General features: G+C 41.8%; 2 protein-coding genes across 5 annotated transcripts in view; one reads left to right on the top strand and one right to left on the bottom strand.

Moving 5' to 3' along the window:
• Positions 1-2,082: 2,082 nt before the first annotated feature.
• Positions 2,083-5,087, bottom strand: ANKRD66 (ankyrin repeat domain 66; the record flags this gene model as incomplete). Its single annotated transcript, XM_082848412.1, is given in 3 exon segments — positions 2,083-2,252; positions 2,255-2,280; positions 4,921-5,087. Coding segments are annotated over 3 exon segments (363 nt in total).
• Positions 5,088-16,321: 11,234 nt separating this feature from the next.
• Positions 16,322-20,416, top strand: part of PLA2G7 (phospholipase A2 group VII) — a 34,834-nt gene continuing 30,739 nt past the window's right edge. For 3 of the 4 annotated variants that reach the window (XM_082847973.1, XM_082847971.1, XM_082847970.1), the window contains exon 1: positions 16,609-16,818. The gene's annotated coding sequence lies outside the window, so the exon portion shown is untranslated. Of the gene's footprint in view, positions 16,342-16,608; positions 16,819-20,416 lie in introns of those variants that run through there. The other variant, XM_082847972.1, reaches the window with a different exon arrangement.

The raw sequence follows: 20,416 nt of genomic DNA, 5'->3' as shown, positions 1-20,416 counted from the left end.
AAAGACAATGATGAAGAGGGAAGTGCGAGTGAAGATGCATAAGGACCCCAGGAGGGTCCCAGCTGAGATGGCAGATGCAGAACCTACAGCTTCCTCCCCACTGGACCCAGCTCAGAGTCACAGGTCCTGAGACGGCCTTTCTGAGGGCGTGCGGCCAGAGCTGAGGGTGGAAGGGAAATTGTGAAACGGCGGCTCCTTGAGCGGGCTGAGGTCTCTGAATCAGCAGAGGGCTCAGTGAGGGGAATGGGGACCCAGTGAGGGAGGAGGCTTATCTGTGGGCGGGCCATCAGTGAGGGGGCCCCATGAGAAGACAAGGCTCAATATGAGTGACGAAGGGGAAAACTAAAGGACCTTTCTTTTTTTTTGCCAAGGTGGGAGGCTCAGTGGTGCAGCCTGGGCCCTTTTCCACACACTGCCACCCCTCCCCCTCCCTCCTCTCCCTCCTTCCAGCTCCCCGTTTCCCCTTTCCCTTCTCCCTTGGCCCACAAGCCTCTGCATGGGCTGTGCTCATGGTGGGGGAGAAGTGTGAACTTGCAGAGAGGATGGAAACTCTGCACAGAGGTCAAGGGCAATGTGTGTGTGAGGGTGAGTCAGGAAAGAAGTCGGAGATCCCCATGTCCCCTGAGTTTAGCCTCATCCCCCAGAATCAGCGGGCCCAGGGGCTCCCCCTTCATACTGCCAGGAGAAGATGGTTATTGGTCCAGCTGGAGTTGTTGTCACTGGTTGAGGACTGATTGAAGGATGGCAAGCAGGAACCATCCCTGTGAATTGCAGGGACTAGAGAAAGGAAATTGATGCTTGGGATGGATAAACGCTAGACAAGGCACCCTCCACACCTATACTGCTTTCCTATAAGACGCTCAAGCATTTGTTTATTTCAGAAAATTCAACTAAACATGACCTGTATTAACATAAGCATTGAGGAGTGTGTAATTAAGATGATGTTTGGCGCCTAAACACATTGATTTAGGCAGAAAAATTAGTAAGCCTAGAAAGTGCCACTTCAAGTACACTAGGCCAGCTGTCTGGTAGAGGCTCTAACTATTGTCTGGTTTTTACTGTAGTGCTGTCTGATGGGGGAAAAAAGCAAGCCACCTATATAATTTTAAAAACTCTACTAGCCACATTTTTTAAAAAACTGAAAGGAAAAAGGTAGAATTCATGTTAGTAATATGTTTTATTTAACCCAATATCTAAAATATTATCATTTCAATATGTAATCAATATTATTAACGAGCTATTTTACATTTTTGTCCTAAGTCTTCAAAATATGATATGCATTTTATATTTATAGCATATCTCAATTTGGATACAATATTTTCATTGGAAATATCTGATCTGTATTTAGATTTCCTAAAATATACAGTTGACCAAGTAGAGTTGTAATTACATGTTCCATTATTTTATGCTAGCTCTCATTATTAAGTGGAATAAAATTAAGGTTTTTATTTCTCACTGAGCTAGTCTATTGTCCAAATTGTTTCTCCTGTGTAGAAAGGATCATTGGTAAAAATGGCCCTACTGAGACTGTGGGCTTCTTCCCCAAGCAAAAAAAAAAAAGAAAAATAGCTGGAAACTCAGAGCTATATCTCTTCACCTCTTTGCTTGGTCTATGTGACAACAAATAATTTCTTTTTCATAGATTAACTGACCTGAGAATGTTGGAAATTTCTGAGGTTTTGTTGTTACAATACTTTTTTTTTTCATTGAAACAACCAAGTTTCCTTAGGAGAAGATTTTTCTTTGCCCCTGAAATGCTATAATTGCATATAGGGGTTCAGGAGATGCTGACAGTGCAAATCACTGGTGACAAAAATGCAAACAGCTGACGTTTGTCCCCTCTTGGTAGTACTTAGGGACAGCAGGTATGGGCAAGGAGGAGACAGCCCATGTAGAGAGTCCCCAGGCCAGACTTCCAGATTGAACAACAAGTCAGGAGCTATCGGTAGAAGCCATGTGGGTAATTAATGATCTAGGAGTAAAATCATGTCAGGACAACACCCACCAAACAACACCTAGTCTGGTGCCAAGGAAAGTCTCCTGCCAGAAAGCCCAGCTCCAGTTCCTGGGATGCCAGCCTTCTCACACTCTCCTGTCCTTGGTATTGCTGAGCCTGGTGGGGCCTCGAGTCTTATTCTTTTTCTTATTAGTGTTTTGCTTTGAGGAAGGAAGAGACAGCTCCAACTCCCTCTTCTTGGCATCCCAGTCTTCATCCCGCTGATCAAGCTGCAGCCCCTTCTGCTTGGTGGCTGGCGGTGGTCCCGGCACTGGGGCTCAGCCCTAGGAGAGGGGAACCAGCTCTCAACCCCCAATGCCCGTGGACTGGACAGCCTGCCCGGCCTGCAGAGGGGCGTCTCCTCTGCCCTCTGCATGCGGCCTGGGCACCTCCGCCGTCCAGTTGAGGAGAAAGGCAGCCAAGTTCAAGCATTTCCAAGTGTACACTTAGGGAGGTCTCAGACACTAAAGAAACTACTCCGAGGTGGAGAAAAACGGTCCCCGGGTGGGATGTCCATAGAATCAAAAACAAGCACTTAGTTTGAAGTGCTTGTCAGTTTTAATGACAGTGACTGCACCACTAAGCCCCCCTACTCATTTTTAAAGTACTCACATCAACAGAGCAACCTGCATATTATGGGGAGGCTGTTTTCCTTCATTTATTTTTTAATTGCATTTTTTCCTAATTGTAAAAGCTATGTCTGTTCATTGTAGAAAAATTTAAAGTACAGAAACAGGTAGGGAAGAAAATAAAAATTATAATCACGTACGTATTGTATGTATAGATGGATTTATGTAAAGAATAGTTAGATGATAGCTACAGAATCTTAGAACAGGTGATAGATGGAGAAATAGATGAATCGATCATCATACACACACGGACGATGGGAAGCATACAAAAACACTGTTTTGTATATGAGGCCAAAGGTGAGTATGTGACTTGCTTAAGGACACTGGTGAAAGCCCATTCACGGAGATAAGGTTTGAGCCAGTATGAGGACAAATGAAACTTGAGAGGATAAATGATCATACAGGCAGGGCAAACAGTATTGTAAGCGCAAAGCATGATAAAAAGCACAGTTCATTCCGAGGACGGCAAACCTGCTTGTCGCTCAGCCTTTGTGCCCCCAACAAGCTGCAAGTGACCTCTCCGTATTCAGACCACAAAGCCTCCCTCCTCTGACCTGCTCTTTTGACCTTGTCACTTTCTATCTTGTGTTAGTGTTATTTATGTAAACCAGTTCTCTCCTCCTCTCCCGTCCATTCTTGCACACCCTGCCCAGAAATCTTGCTTTTTCTTCCAAGTCACTCTACCCTGACCTGTGCTAACACCCCTAAGGCTCACTCTGCTTTCGGCAGTCTCCATGCCGACTGCAAAACCAAATACTTGGCAACGACGTGGACGCACTTTGAGGGCATTATCCTAAGTGAAATAAGTCAGACAGAGAAAGACAAATATCATATGATCTCACTATACATAGAATCTGAAAAGAAAAAAACGGAGCTCATAGATACAGAGAACAGATTCGTGGTTGCTGTGGGTGGGCGCAAGATGGGTGAAGGTACAAAAGGTACAAACTTCTAGTTATAAAATAAATGTCATGAGGATGTAACGTACAGCATGGTGACTATTGCTAATAATACTGTATTGCATATTTGAAAGTTGCTAGGAGAGTAGATCTAAAAAGTTATCACAAGGAAAACAATTTGTAACTATGTATGGTGGCAGATGTTAACTAGACTTACTGTGATATTTCACAATATATACAAAAATTGAATCATGCTATATACCTAAAACTGATATTATGTTGTATGTCAATGACATCTCAATAAAAAATACATCAAGTCCCACTTACATGAAAGCTAGCACAGATTAAGAGCACAGGTTTTCTCGTCAGAGAGATGTGGGTTTATACCTGACAATAAATACCGCTTGCTAACCATGGCATCCCAGATGAGAAACAAACATCCGAGGTTCAGTTTCCTCATTTGCCAATTAAGGATGTATTCACTTACCTTACTGAGTTCTTGTGAAGCACAAAAGAATCACAGGCGGGGCTTCCCTGGTGGCGCAGTGGTTGAGAGTCCACCTACCGATGCAGGGGACGCGGGTTCGTGCCCCGGTGCGGGAAGATACCACGTTCCGCGGAGCGGGTGGGCCCGTGGGCCATGGCCGCTGAGCCTGCGCGTCCAGAGCCTGTGCTCTGCAGCGGGAGAGGCCCGCGTACTGCAAAAAAAAAAAAAAAAAAAAAAAAAGAATCACAGGCGTAATGTAACGTACACAGCCCAGCGCATAGCAAATGTTCACTGACAGGTGCTTTAGCATAGCTCCCATCACTTTGTACTGGAAAATTCTCCCAACTGATGTCTCTGCAGCCAGGCTTGCTTCCCGCCAACCCATTCGCCATACGGGAGTCAAAACAAATTTTTTAAAAGCAAGGTTGACTGTAACACTTCCCTAACATTCTTCAGTGGTGTTCTATGGCTGAAGGTCTTGACAAGCCCCTTGGCTGACTTTTTGCCGCGACCCTCCTCCAGTTCTATAACTGAGCCTTGTTTGGCGTGCCCCAGCCATGAACAGGACAAAGTTCCCGTTCTGCCCTCAAGAGGGCAGAAGGCTAACATTAATTGAGAGTCACTACTTGCTAGGCAGTGCACATTCGCTACCTTACTGAATCCTCACCACGAGATTCCAAGGCAGCATTACTGCTCTCATCATACAGACGGATAGACTAAGGCCTGGAGATGTTAAATAACTTGCCTAAGGTGCTACAACTAATAAGTGGAGGTGCCAGGATTGTAATGGCCCCCATTCATTCATCTGACTCCCAAGAAATGTTCTTTCTACTACCCCACACCGACTACCAACGGGGAACCTCATGAACAGTGGTCTCGAAGGGATGGATCTGCATAGGCATTGCCTACTCACCCTTGATCGCAGCCCAGTGAAGTGGGGTTCGGTCATTCCAGTCCACTTCCTTGTAGTCTGGGCCACAGAAACTTTTCTTCAAAATCTTTTTCACTGAATTGTAGTCCCCAGCAGCTACAGCTTGGTGGAGTTTTGTCATGTCGGACAGTTTGGTCAATTCCATGACCAAAAAAACAACTGTGGGAAAAGCATGCCACTTAGGAAATTCTCTGCAATACTTTATTCCTAGGGAGTGATTCCATAGGGTTCCTGATGGTTTACTTTCTTTCTTACCTCATACCTTTGCACCCAGGGTTGCTTCATGTGTACGCCCTGCTGAGTGTGTATTTGGATCTTAGCTACTGTGGTTAGTGCTTGCCAATCCCCTATCCAAAAACTATCAATGGTTCCTTTCTGCCTATAGGATTATACGCTAAGCTCATGGGCTGACATTGGCTAATTGGCCTCAAACCTCTTCCCAGTACTACTTCCCACTCCTACTCAAAAGTGCTAGCAGTGTGACTCTCAGTAATTCTGTGCCTCATCTTTCTCATCTAAAGAATGGGTATAATGGGCTTCCCTGGTGGTGCAGTGGTTGAGAGTCTGCCTGCCGATGCAGGGGACACGGGTCCGTGCTCCGGTCCGGGAAGATCCCACATGCCGCGGAGCGGCTGGGCTCGTGAGCCATGGCCGCTGAGCCTGCGCGTCCGGAGCCTGTGCTCCGTAACGGGAGAGGCCACAACAGTGAGAGGCCCGCGTACGGCAAAAAAAAAAAAAAAAAAAGAGAGAATGGGTATAATTAGCCAGGGTCTTTTGAGAATACAAGGAAAATCCAAGTGAGCAGCTTATACTGGATACAGAGCAGGTGCCCCATGGAAATTAAATATTATCGCTACACCAATTCAGGAGATGGACAAGATGAAAACATACAAATAAAATGGCTAAAAATTGTTTACAACATTAAGACACAAACCAACAGTTCTCAAACTACAGTTTATAGACATTTAGAATTCCCTGGACCCTTTTGAGGGATCCATGAGGTCAAAGCTATTTTCATTATAATATTAAAATGTGGGGGCTTCCCTGGTGGCACAGTGGTTGAGAGTCCGCCTGCTGATGCAGGGGACACGGGTTCATGCCCCGATCAGGGAGGATCCCACGTGCTGCAGAGCGGCTGGGCCTGTGAGCCATGGCCGCTGAGCCTGCGCGTCCGGGGCCTGTGCTCTGCAACGGGAGGGGCCACAACAGTGAGAGGCCCGCGTACGGCAAAAAAAAAAAAAAAAAAAAAATGTAATTGGTCCTGTTCCCTGTGCTGATAATTCGTCTGATGGTTCAAAAACAAAGATGTAGAAAACCACTGGTGCCTTAGCATAAAGCGAGGCAATGACACCAAACACCTAGCAGTCAAGGTATTCTTCACCACCACACACACAGAGTTTTTGTTTTTGTTTTAAGGTTAATTTTAGTAAAGAAATTAAAGCAGTAAGAATTATTTATATTAAATTCTGACCCCTGATTACATGACTTCGTAAAAGTGTGTTTTTTTTCCTGTGGTATGCGAAGAGAGGCCACAACAGTGAGAGGCCCATGTACCAAAAAAAAAAAAAAAAAATATATATATATATATATATATATATATATATATACCCAGCATAGGAGCACCTCAATCCATAAGGCAAATGCTAACAGCTATAAAAAAGGAAATTGACAGTAACACAACAATAGTGGGGAACTTTAACACCTCACTTACACCAATGGACAGATCATGCAAACAGAAAATTAATAAGGAAACACAGCTTTAAATGACACAATAGACCAGATAGATTTAATTGATATTTATAGGACATTCCATCCAAAAACAGCAGATTACACTTTCTTTTCAAGTGCGGATGGAGCATTCTCCAGGATAGATCACATCTTGGGTCACAAATCAAGCGTCAGTAAATTTAAGAAAATTGAAATCATATCAAGCATGTTTTCTGACCACAGTGCTATGAGATTAGAAATGAATTACAAGGAAAGAAACGTAAAAAACACAAACACGTGGAGGCTAAACAATACGTTCCTAAATAACCAAGAGATCACTGAAGAAATCAAAGAGGAAATCAAAAAATACCTAGAGAAAAATGACAATGAAAACACGACGACCCAAAACCTATGGGATGCAGCAAAAGCAGTTCTAAGAGGGAAGTTTATAGCAATACAAACCTACCTCAAGAAACAAGAAAAATATCAAATAAACAATCTAACCTTACACCTAAAGGAACTAGAGAAAGAAGAACAAACAAAACCCAAAGTTAGCAGCAGGAAAGAAATCATAAAGATTAGAGCAGAAATAAGTGAAATAGAAACAAAGAAAACAATAGCAAAGATCAATAAAACTAAAAGCTGGTTCTTTGAGAAGATAAACCATATTGATAAACCATTAGCCAGACTCATCAAGAAAAAGAGGGAGAGGACTCAAATCAATAAAATTAGAAATGAAAAAGAAGTTACAACAGAAACATCAGGAATACAAAGCATCCTAAGAGACTACTACAAGCAACTCTATGCCAATAAAATGGACAACCTGGAAGAAATGGACAAATTCTTAGAAAGCTATAACCTTCCAAAACTGAACCAGGGAGAAATAGAAAATATGAACAGACCAATCACAAGTAATGAAATTGAAACTGTGATTAAAAATCCTCCAACAAACAAAAGTCCAGGACCAGAGGGCTTCACAGGTGAATTCTATCAAACATTTAGAGAAGAGCTAACACCCATCCTTCTCAAACTCTTCCAAAAAATTGCAGAGGAAGGAACACTCCCAAACTCATTCTATGAGGCCACCATCACCCTGATACCAAAACCAGACAAAGATACTGTAAAGAAAATAAAGTTACAGACCAATATCAGTGATGAATATAGATGCAAAAAACCTCAACAAAATACTAGCAAACAGAATCCAAGAACACATTAAAAGGATCATACACCATGATCAAGTAGGATTTAACCCAAGGATGCAAAGATTCCTCAATAAACGCAAATCAATCAATGTGATACACCAGATTAACAAATTGAAGAAGAAAAACCATATGATCATCTCAGTAGATGCAGAAAAATCTTTTGACAAAATTCAACACCAATTTATGATAGAAACTCTCCAGAAAGTGGGCATAGAGGGAACCTACCTCAGCCTAATAAAGACCATATAGGACAAACCCACAGCAAACATCATTCTTAATGGTGAAAAACTGAAAGCATTTCCTCTAAGATCAGGAACAAGACAAGGATGTCCACTCTCACCACTATTATTCAACACAGTTTTGGAAGTCCTAGCCACGGCAATCAGAGAAGAAAAAGGAATAAAAGGAATACAAATTGGAAAAGAACAGGTAAAACTGTCACTGTTTGCAGATGACATGAGACTATACATAGAGAATCCTAAAGATGCCACCAGAAAACTACTAGAGCTAATCAATGAATCTGGTAAAGTTTCAGGATACAAAATTAATGCACAGAAATCTCTTACATTCCTATACACTAATAATGAAAAATCTGAAAGAGTAATTAAGGAAACACTCCCATTTACCATTGCAACAAAAAGAATAAAATACCTAGGAATAAATCTACCTAAGGAGACAAAAGACCTGTATGCCAAAAACTATAAGACACTGATGAAAGAAATTAAAGATGATACCAACAGAAGGAGAGATATACCATGTTCTTGGATTGGGAGAATCAATATTGTGAAAATGACTATACTACCCAAAGCAATCTACAGATTCAATGCAATCCCTATCAAATTACCAATGGCATTTTTTTACAGGACTAGAACAAAAAATCTTAAAATTTGTATGGAGACACAAAAGACCCCAAATAGCCAAAGCAGTCTTGAGGGGAAAAAGCAGAACTGGAGGAATCAGACTCCCTGACTTCAGACTATACTACAAAGCTACAGTAATCAAGACAATATGGTATGGCACAAAAACAGAAATATAGATCAATTGAACATGATGGAAAGCCCATAGATAAACCCACGCACATATGGTCAACTAATCTATGACAAAGGAGGCAAGGATATATAATGGAGAAAAGACAGTCTCTTCAATAAGTGGTGCTGGGAAAACTGGATAGCTACATGCAAAAGAATGAAATTAGAACACTCCTTAACACCATACACAAAAATAAACTCATAATGGATTAGAGACCTAAATGTAAGATCAGACACTATAAAGCTCTTAGAGGAAAACAGGAAGAACACTCTTTGACATAAATCACAGCAAGATCTCTTTTGATCCACTTCCTAGAGTAATGGAAATAAAAACAAAAATAAAAACATGGGACCTAATGAAACTTAAAAGCTTTTGCACAGGAAAGGAAACCATTAACAAGATGAAAAGACAACCCTCAGAATGGGAGAAAATATTTGCAAACGAATCAATGGACAAAGGCTTAATCTCCAAAATATATAAACAGCTCATGCAGCTCAATATTAAAAAAACAAACAACCCAATTAAAAAATGGGCAGACCTAAATAGACATTTCTCCAAAGAGGACCTACAGATGGCCAAGAGGCACATGAAAAGCTGCTCAACATCACTAATTTTTAGAGAAATGCAAATCAAAACTACAGTGAGGTATCACCTCACACCAGTTAGAATGGGCATCATCAGAAAATCTACAAACAACAAATGCTGGAGAGGGTGTGGAGAAAAAGGAACCCTCTTGCACTGTTGGTGGGAATGTAAATTGATACAGCCACTATGGAAAACAGTATGGAGGGTCCTCAAAAATCTAAAAATAGAATTACCATATGGTCCAGCAATCCCACTACTGGGCATATACCCATAGAAAACCATACTTCAAAAAGACACATGCACCCCAATGTTCATTGCAGCACTATTTACAATAGCCAGGTCATGGAAGCAACCTAAATGCCCGTCGACAGATGAATGGATAAAGAAGATGTGGTACATATATACAATGGAATATTACTCAGCCATAAAAAGGAATGAAATTGGGTCATTTGTTGAGACGTGGAAGGATCTAGAGACTGTCATACAGAGTGAAGTAAGTCAGAAAGAGAAAAACAAATATCATATATTAATGTATATATGTGGAACCTAGAAAAATGGTACAGATGAACCAGTCTGCAGGGCAGAAATAGAGACAGAGATGTAGAGAACAAATGTATGGACACCAAGGGGGGAGAGCAGCAGGGGGTGGGGGTGGGGTGTGATAAATTGGGAGATTGGGATTGACATGACATGTATACACTGATGTGCATAAAATTGATGATTAATAAGAACCTGCTGTATAAAAAAATAAAGTTCAAAAATTCAAAAAAATAGAATATTACAAAAGTGACCAATAATTTAGTTTATATGTATGTACTTGTTTATATGGGGAAAAGCTTAAAAGAATATACTTTGTAGTTAGATTAGTTGAATGAGCACTTATAACTCACACAAACAAAAGAAACATTTTGTAATTGTCAAGGGTAGAGCTTTTAAGGACCTTGATTAGCTGTGGTAACAGTAGGAACGGGAAGGAAGATATGGGTGACACTGTGAGTGTCGAATCAAATAACTTGGCAACCGAATAAAGGAGCCAGGTAACTGTGAACCACAGTGCCACTGGGTGCCTTGGACTTCGCACAAAGCCTCCTACATCTTGATTGGGGTTAGTAGCAGTGTTATCAATGACTCAGGCAAAGAAAAATGTCCTGGAGACTGGTTTGGCAAGCCAGATCTTAGAGTCCAATTACTGAATGAATACAAACAAGCCGCTTGTGACAGCCACAGTTCCAAGTCACAAGTAAACCAAGTCTACAGAAGGCATTAAGACCTGCCAAGGAGGAATGAAGCCTAAGCCTGGCATTGGATGATGACTTTTGGAATTGGCTAAAATACTGAATAAAAGATTCTTCATCCCTTCTCCACTTTTGAAACTTAGAGGCATGGCCATCTGGGACCTGCCGTCCTCTGGAAGTGCTTCACCTCTGAGGTCTTGTGTTTCAGATTCCATTCTCGATCATGACCTTCTACCCGACTTCCATCACGCTGCCTCAGGGTAGTTTCCTCCAACCCACTCAAATCACCAATATTTTTCAGTTCTTCCTGGTTATTCATGTTATGTATATGTATAGTCATATAGATATGAAGTCTCTTTCCCATAGCTGTGTGAGTATATGTGTGTCGTATAGTAATATGGACATGAAATCTCTTTCCCATAGGTGTATGTGTATATATACATATGTGTGTATTGATGTATAGATATATAGGTACATATCTATGTATCAGGTGCTCGTTCTGCTTGCCAAATACTGTTCTAGGCAATTTACATGCATTATCTCTTTTAATACTCACTGAGCCCTCGTGATATAGATGATATTATTATTTCTATTTCACAGCTTAGGAAACTGAGGGGTTTAAAGTCTGTGTAAATTGCCCAGGGCCTTAGAGCTAGTAAAGGTAGAACTGGATTCGAGCCCAGGTCTGTCTGACTCAGCCCTCTTAATTACCACATTTACCTCTGGAAAAGTATCTGGAAGACATGTACTAAGTTGTTAAATAATTACCTAATGAGGTTGGGGTTATGGCGGAACCCTCGTATTCTATATTTTTCTCCTTTATTTTGTTTGGATTTCCATCTAAAAATTCTTTTTCCGTTAACAACAATTCCCTCATTTTTCACTGCCCCTGGCCAGTCTGCTCTCCCAGTTTCCAAGCCCAGATAGCCCTCTTCTGTTGTTTAGTTCCTGGACTGGCAAACATCGCCAGGGAAAGCACATCACCAGACAGACTGAATCCATGACTAAGGAGTGGATTCCAGCCACCATGGGGCTCAGAAAGATTCAAACATCCTCAGGCAGTTCTCATTGTCATTCCCCAGATTTTCACTCTCTTCGTGCTTTCTTTCACTCAAACTATAGCCACGTGTCTTTTCTTTTCCATAAAATGTCTTAAAAGTAGTCGACACATATTGTCTTTGTACCCTTTATTCCTTACTGACTCCCTGCCTTAACCCCTCTGTTATACTCAAACTGGTCTTAGGTGTCACCGATGCCTTCCTGATTGGGAAATCCCACAGCCCTTGCTTTAGTCAATTCTATTTAATCAACAGTGTCGATCATATCTTTTAAACTCCTTTCTCTCTTGACTTCCGTAAAGCTCCTCTCTCCCATTTTCTATCCTCACTTTGACCAACCTCACGATTTCATTCACGACCTCCTCTTCCTCATACCTTCCATGAATGCGACTGTTCTTTAGAATTTTTTCTACCACTACCCTGTCTAAAAACACTCCATATCAATTCCATGCACTCTCAGTATTTTTATCTCTAAATAAATGACTTCTGCCCAGGTCTCTATATTGAGCCTCAGACCTGTATAACTAACCACTCAGTGTGCTGGCTCACTAGAGGGGAGAAAAATCACATTTTGGAGTATTTGCTGAATTCAAGCCACCCACATGAAGTCACTGCAGAGAGAGCTGGAAAATGTGCACAGTGGCTCTCTCGAGCAGGGATAAGTTGACTTCACACACCACTTGGTACCCAAGGGCAAAGGGTCTCAAACTATTTTTTTGACATACTGCAGAAAAGAGGTTTTATGTCAGTTACATATATATGCTATGGAAACCAAATTCGATGAAACAGCACTAAACTTTGCCACATGTGATGCACTTTAAAAGTTGTCATGTTCCATTTCATTAAAAAATATTTGTACCCACTCACCAAGTAGATATCATAAGCCATCAGTGGTTCAAGACCCACAATTTATAAACATCATCCTTGGGTCTTTCAAACTCAGTATGCACAGAATTGTGTTTATGATCCCACTTCTACAACCTGTTCCTTTTCCCTAATTTCCTGTGTCAATCAATGGCTCCATCATCGACCTGGTTTCCCCAGCTAGAAATCTCACGGCCATTTTGGACTCATCCCTCTGCTTTATCCCTCATGGCCATTCCTGCCTTATTCATATCTCTCAAGTAGGTCTTCCAATCTCAGTCCCCACTGTCACTATCCTGTTTTATATCGGCTTTCACATAATAGTCTCCTAATTCATCCCCTGCTTTTGGTTTCTCCAATCTCAACTTATCTTTTTTCAGTTCAAAGCCATCTTCTAAAAATAAGTACTGCTACTGCTCTGCTTAAAAACTCTGATGGTTCCTCATTGCCCCCAAATATTTCTTATTCATTCAGAAAACATCTATTGGGCAACTACTGTGGGCCAGGCTCTGTATTGGACACAGGGGAATAAAAATGCCATGGTTCCTATCCTCAAGGAGCTTACAGTCCGAACTCCATTGCATTACTGAGAAGACTCTTTTAGTAGTTCCAGCTCACCTTTTCACCTTACCTTCTGCTCCAGCCTGTCTATATACCTGATGCCCTTGTCACAGTAGAGGACTGGACATCACCAAGGTGTATCCTCCATTTCTAGGCTCCGGTGCCTTGGCTCATGCAGTCCCACATTCTATGGGATGCCTTCCTCTTCCTTCTAGATGAACTCCTACTCATTCTTGAAAGCCTCTGTCTTGGTGAAGCCTTCCTTTTCACAAGTTCCTATTCAAAAATTTTAAATATTGAGTCAATGTAATCATGCCCATATCCCAAATAGTTAAATAGTACTGAGGTGCTAAAAGAGAGAAGCCAGAGTCTCCCACCTCAACTCACCCCAACTCCAGCCCAATTCCCCAAAGGTAATCACCCTTAATGATTTTCCTTTTCAGATATCTGGTGATCTCCATGTTTGCAAAATAGTATGCTATATTATTATTTCTTGGTGTATCATCCTAAGCACTGTCTATCTAATTTCTACTAGGAGAGTGAGCATTTAGCTCACATCCATCCTGGTCCTATCTTTTCTCTTCTCTAACCCTCCTAATAGAGTTACATCTCTCTACTCAGGCCCTCCACTACATCTCTGCTCTGCAAAGTCACTGTGCATCCAGACCTTTACTTTTTCTTCTACTAACTATGGACATTATCTCTTTTGACTCTTGACATTTTCCAAAATGAGACCCTTGGTAACTCAACCTTTTCTCCATCCTAGTAGGCCTCACTTCTACCTCCTTCTACCTACTTACCTATAGGTACTTCTACATTTTAGAAATCAATCATATTTACATTCTCCTGTATAATCACAGTTCATTTTTCTTTGGCTTGTTTAAAAGGTGTTTCTAAGAGTTGAAAACCAGTAAGCATGCTTGCACTGTTAGACTAGTGAATGTTGTTTTCGATCATCTAGTGGAATACTCTGATCATACTTTCTTCTCTGGTCCGTTCAGAGAAATATATTTTTAGATTTCAGGTTTAATAGTGTCTCCACCCAATAGCTCAAAATCAATCCATTTTAAATTATTTCACACTTACATCATGCCTTTCCTGGACATTTTCCCTCTTGGAGTTTCTAGTTTTAACTTTAATTGTCTTTAATTTTAAATTTAAGTAATTTAATCTTTTAATTTTTTCTTTTGCATTCTGTTACCTTCTAAGGGCCTCGAGGGTTTCCAAGTTCCCAATCATACTTTTAGTTTTATTGAATCCCATTGTTTCTTCCAGCTTCATTACTTTAATCAGGATGGGTTAGTTTCCAGACCATCACCCTGGGGCTTCCCTCCTCGGCTCATCTGGCTTGGAGCCTCTTTTCTTTGGATCCTGTGCAGTGAGAATGCCTTTCACTTCCATCCCTTCCAAGGAGAATTAATAACTCACTTCTCAGAAACCCCACAGTCCTTGTATTTACCTACAAGGGCTCACTTGCTATGGTGTGATTTCCTTAGCCTCCAGGGGTAGTCATCCTTGAAATGGTACCTAACATACAGTTTGCCCTCAATAAACACTATTTGAAAACACTATGGAGCACATTATTACTATTTATTCCAAAATCTTGATTGAGGACAGAGTCATCAGTTTTTTTCATGTTAAGGAGTAAAGAAGCACTTCTATATTGATGGGAAATGGGAATAAGAATTAAGAGATAAGAAACAGCTCAACAAAGAATCAATTTATAAACACAAGTACCTTATTTTTTTCACTACATCAAAGCAAAAACAAAACCCATATCAGATCCACCTTATAACCTGTATGTCTATGTTGACTTGCCATCCTTTGGAATGTGAGGCCCATTCTTTATTCATTTCACTGGACTAGGGTTGCCAGAAAAATTACAGGAAGTCCAGTTAAATTTGAATTTCAAATAAACAACACATAATTTTGAGTATAAATAGGTTCCAAATATTGTATGGAATCTTCTTATACTAAAACCTTTTTGTCATTTGTCTGAAATTCAAATTTAACTGGATGTCCTGTATTTCATTTGCTAAATCTGGCAACCCTATACTGGGGACCTTCTCAGGACATTAACCTGCTAAATGCCAACCAGTCTGACCTCCTCAGAGAGAGTAATCTGATTACAATGGGAGGAAGCACAGAGTTGACATGGAAAGAAAGAAAGAAAATATTTCATACTTGCCTTCAAGACCTGCTTTCAAAGCCCACCACCTTTTTAGGTGTGATGATGAATTTTCTGATTGTGTCTTCTGAATCTTCGTCCTGTCTTAAGGTTAAAGGGAGGAGGTCCTTAGAGACCTCTAACGTAGTGTATCATGTACACTTTTAGATTAATATTCTGGGGCAATTTGTTTCATAGGCGGTTATCCCAGGAAGTACAGGAAATTGTCATTAGGCTGAGATAGTTTAAATGTTCACCTATTGTCAGGTTTAAATAAGTCACTGCTTCTTTAAAGATAATACTATTAGACAGCACTGTGTATGCTCTGTCCTAAGCATTTCACATACATTTGCATTTCGTTCTCACAAGGTGCCTCTGACTAATGTACTTTGATTATCTCCGTTTTACCCTTGAGGAAGCTGAGAAGCAGAAAGGATAAAGAACTTGCCCAAAGTGACATCACTAACAAGTGTGAGAAAGGAGCTATAATCCATGCCTTCTTAATCTGGAGTCCTCCAAATAAAAATAAAATAAATTTCATCTACAGTCCTGCCAACCTCGCCAAAAAGCCAAAAATCACTAGTTAAAAACATAAAACATTAACTCCACCCATGAATGTCAAACTACTTTCTCTGAGTCTCTAACTGACGCTTTAAATGAATATTTTAAAATTAGAAAGTTGGATTGAGGAGAAAGCATTGGAAAATGAAGGACGGAGTTTCAGCGAAACCGCAAAGAACTGGGTTAAGCTGAGCTATCAGATGGCCCCTTTTCACACCATTTCCCCCCAAGTCATAAAAGCTCTTCCTGATTGACCTTCACTGTATTTCCACGGAGAAATGAAACTAACTCAGTGGCAGGCCTTCCAAGCTGGAGCATAGTCCACATAATTTCTAGTTCCAGTGTACTATAAAACGGAAAGCGGACTGCGCAAGGCATTGCGGATTGCAGATGGAAACAGAGTAACCGGGAATTTAGTGAAACGAGCAAGGTCGGCGCGATGCGGCGGTGAATGGAACTGGGAAAGATCTGATCGGAATCGAGTCTGAGAACAGGAACTGGGGGCGCAGCACCCGCTCTCTGCACGCGTGGGTCGGTCCCAGGGGGGAAGGGGGTTAAGTTAACCCGCGGGTCCAGATTGCAGACCGCCGGCCCTGGGAGGGTGCTGTGTGCGCCGAGCTCGCCCGCGTCCCAGCGCCTCTGCTGGTGGGAGGACGGTGGCCTCAGCTCCACCCCTTCCCTCCTCCTGCGGCGCCGGGGGAGGTCAGAGTCGGGGCGACCGGACGGCGCGGGGCAGAAGGAGCGCGAAGCCAGCGCGCAGCCCCTCGCCCGCCGCCCCGCGGCCACGGTGACCCGGTGACAGCGGGCGACAGAGCCCGCGGTACTGGCAGCGAGCAAGCAGCAGAAGGGGTCGGCGCGCCCGGTCCCGGTTCCCGCGAGCAGCTCATCGCGGTGCCCGGGTGACGAGGTACGCCGGGGCGGGTGGGAGCCGGGGGTTGCCGCCGGCTGGGGGGCTGGGAGGTTGGGGGCTGAAAGGATGGGGATGGGAGGATGGGGGAGGATGGGGGTTGGAGGGCTGGGACCCCGCCCGCACCCACCTCCAAGCCGGAGCTGGGCTCGCCTTCCCTGCCGCCCTGCGAACAGCTCTGGGATCTTTGCGGGGAGGGTGATGGAATTCGAGCCCAGTTCTCCCAAACCTTTTCCCCGGGGAGCAACCCCAAAGAATTGGGTGCTGAGAGGGAATCCTGACAGGAGAACCTGGAGCACAGGGAGTTTTCTTATCTGTGGGTCTACACACACACACACACACACACACACACACACACACACACACACACACACACACACACACACACACACACGAGTGTTGCTTCTTCCGGAGCCCAGTTCTGAGAAGCTGCTGTATGATATGAATGACAAAGCTGTCCCTCTCTGCTCGGATTACTTACTCCCCATGTCCCAGAGCTCCAGGCTGCAGCCCAGATAAGATCTCGGCTGCGCTACCCTGAGTCTGCGGGAGGCTTGTTTTTAAAAAGCCAAACAGAACCAGAAAGCAGAGAACATTCTCTTCCCCGTCATCACCTGGAGCCTCTCATAGACCTTTCTAGCTCTAAAAACGAAAAGGTCAGGCTTTCATTCAGACCTCTGGCTTCCGGGGTGGCTGCGGAAATGGGAGGAAGGAGAAGGGAGAGGTGTGTGGGCTCATAAGGGGGCTGGGAGCCCTTGAGGGACTTACGTGTTCAGGTTCAGAGGGGTTTGTGTTAACAAATCAGTATTGAACAAATTACCTTTGACCCCAATAAGACTGCTGAGCCAGGAGGTTGGTCTATGAGTAGGAGCCGGGAAATGCACCCCTTCAAAGTGTTGACAGTTACAAAGGCCTGGAACCTAATCTTGGGCTAACACTGAACTCAGGGATCCGAGCATTAAGTATTGGCCTGCTCCATAGGAAGGGGAAGGGGATGGCCTTCTTTTTTTTTTTAATTTAATTTTATTTATTTATTTTTTTATACAGCAGGTTCTTCTTAGTTATCTATGTTATACATATTAATGTATATATGTCAATTCGAATCTCCCAATTCATCCCACCCCCACCCCCACTTTCCCCCCTCGGTGTCCATACATTTGTTCTCTACATCTCTGTCTCTATTGCTGCCTTGCAAACCAGTTCATCTGTACCATTTTTCTAGATACCACATATATGCGTTAATATACGATATTTGTTTTTCTCTTTCTGACTTACTTCACTCTGTATGACAGTCTCTAGGTCCATCCATGTCTCTACAGATGACCCAATTTCGTTCCTTTTTATGGCTGAGTAATATACCATTGTATATACATGTACCACATCTCCTTTGTCCATTCGTCGGTCGATAGGCATTTAGGTTGCTTCCATGACCTGGCTATTATAAATAGTGCTGCAATGAACACTGGGGTGCATGTGTCTTTTTGAATTATGGTTTTCTCTGTGTGTATGCCCACTAGTGGGATTGCTGGGACATATGGTAATTCATTTTGAGTTTTTTAAGGAACCTCCATGCTGTTCTCCATAGTGACTGTATCAATTTACATTCCCACCAACAGTGCAAGAGAGTTCCCTTTTCTCTACACCCTCTCCAGCAACTGTTCTTTGTAGATTTTCTGATGATGCCCATTCTAACTGGTGTGAGGTGATACCTCATTGTAGTTTTGATTTGCATTTCTCTAATAATTAGTGATGTTGAGCAGCTTTTCATGTGCCTCTTGGCCATCTGTATGTCTTCTTTGGAGAAATGTCTATTTAGGACTTCTGCCCATTTTTTGATTGAGTTGTTTGTTTTTTTAATGTTGAGCTGCATGAGCTGTTTATATATTTTGGAGATTAAGGCTTTGTCCGTTGATTCATTTGCAGATATTTTCTCCCATTCTGAGGGTTGTCTTTTTGTCTTGTTTATAGTTTCCTTTGCTGGGCAAAAGCTTTTAAGTTTCATTAGGTCCCATTTGTTTATTTTTGTTTTTATTTCCATTACTGTAGGAGGTGGGTCAAAAGAGATCTTGCTGTCATTTATGTCAAAGAGTGTTCTATCTATGTTTTCCTCTAAGAGTTTTATAGTGTCCGGTCTTAGATTTAGGTCTTTAATCCATTCTGAGTTTATTTTTCTATATGGTGTTAAGGAGTGTTCTAATTTCATTCTTTTGCACGTAGCTGTCCAGTTTTCCCAGCATCACTTATTGAAGAGACTGTATTTTCTCCATCGTATATGCTTGCTTCCTTTGTCATAGATTAGTTGAACATAGGTGTGTGGGTTTATCTCTGGCTTTCCGTCTTGTTCCATTGATCTATATTTCTGTTTTTGTGCCACACCATATTGCCTTGATTACTGTGGCTTTGTAGTATAGTCTGAAGTCAGGGAGTCTGATTTCTCCAGCTCCGCGTTTTTCCCTCAAGACTGCTTTGGCGATATGGGGTCTTTTGTGTCTCCATACAAATTTTAATATTTTTTGTTCTACTTCTGTAAAAAATGCCATTGGTAATTTGATAGGGATTGCATTGAATCTGTAGATTGCTTTGGGTAGTATAGTCATTTTGACAAGACTGATTTTTCCAATCCAAGAACATGGTATATCTCTCCATCTGTTTGTATCATCTTTGATTTCTTTCATCAGTGCCTTATAGTTTTCTGAGTACAGGTCTTTTACCTCCTTAGGTAGGTTTATTCCTAGGTATTTTATTCTTTTTGTTGCAATGGTGAATGGGATTGTTTCCTTAATTTCTCTTTCTGATCTTTCATTGTTAGTGTATAGGAATGCAAGAGATTTCTGTGCATTAATTTTGTATTCTGTTACTTTACCAAATTCATTGATTAGCTCTAGTAGTGTTCTGGTGTCATCTTTAGGATTCTGTATGTTTAGTATCATGTCATCTGCAAACAGTGGCAGTTTTACTTGTTCTTTTCCAATTTGTATTCCTTTTATTTCTTTTTCTTCTCTGATTGCTGTGGCTAGGACTTCCAAAACTGTGTTGAATAATAGTGGTGAGAGTGGACATCCTTGTCTTTTTCCTGATCTTAGAGGAAACGCTTTCAGTTTTTCACCATTGAGAATGATGTTTGCTGTGGGTTTGTCCTATATGGTCTTTATTATGTTGAGGTAGGTTCCCTCTGTGCCCACTTTCTGGAGAGTTTTTATCATAAACAGGTGTTGAATTTTGTCAAAAGCTTTTATTGCATCTATTGAGATGATCATATGTCTTTCATTCTTCAGTTTGCTAATATGGTGTATCACATTGATTGATTTGCCTATATTGAAGAATCCTTGCGTCCCGGGGTTAATCCCACTTGATCATGGTGTATGATCCTTTTAATGTGTTGTTGGATTCCATTTGCTAGTATTTTGTTGAGGATTTTTGCATCTATATTCATCACTGATATTGGTCTGTAACTTTATTTTTTTGTGGTAACTTTGTCTGGTTTTGGTATCAAGGTGATGGTGGCCTTATACAACAAGTTTGAGAGTGCTCCTGCCTCTGCAATTTTTTGGAAGAGTTTGAGAAGGATGGGTGTTAGCTCTTCTCTAAATGTTTGATA

This window comes from Leucopleurus acutus (assembly GCF_964270905.1).
Source record: "Leucopleurus acutus genome assembly, chromosome: 10".
NCBI classification, from domain to species: domain Eukaryota; kingdom Metazoa; phylum Chordata; class Mammalia; order Artiodactyla; family Delphinidae; genus Leucopleurus; species Leucopleurus acutus.
This window is presented reverse-complemented; position numbering and strand designations above follow the sequence as displayed.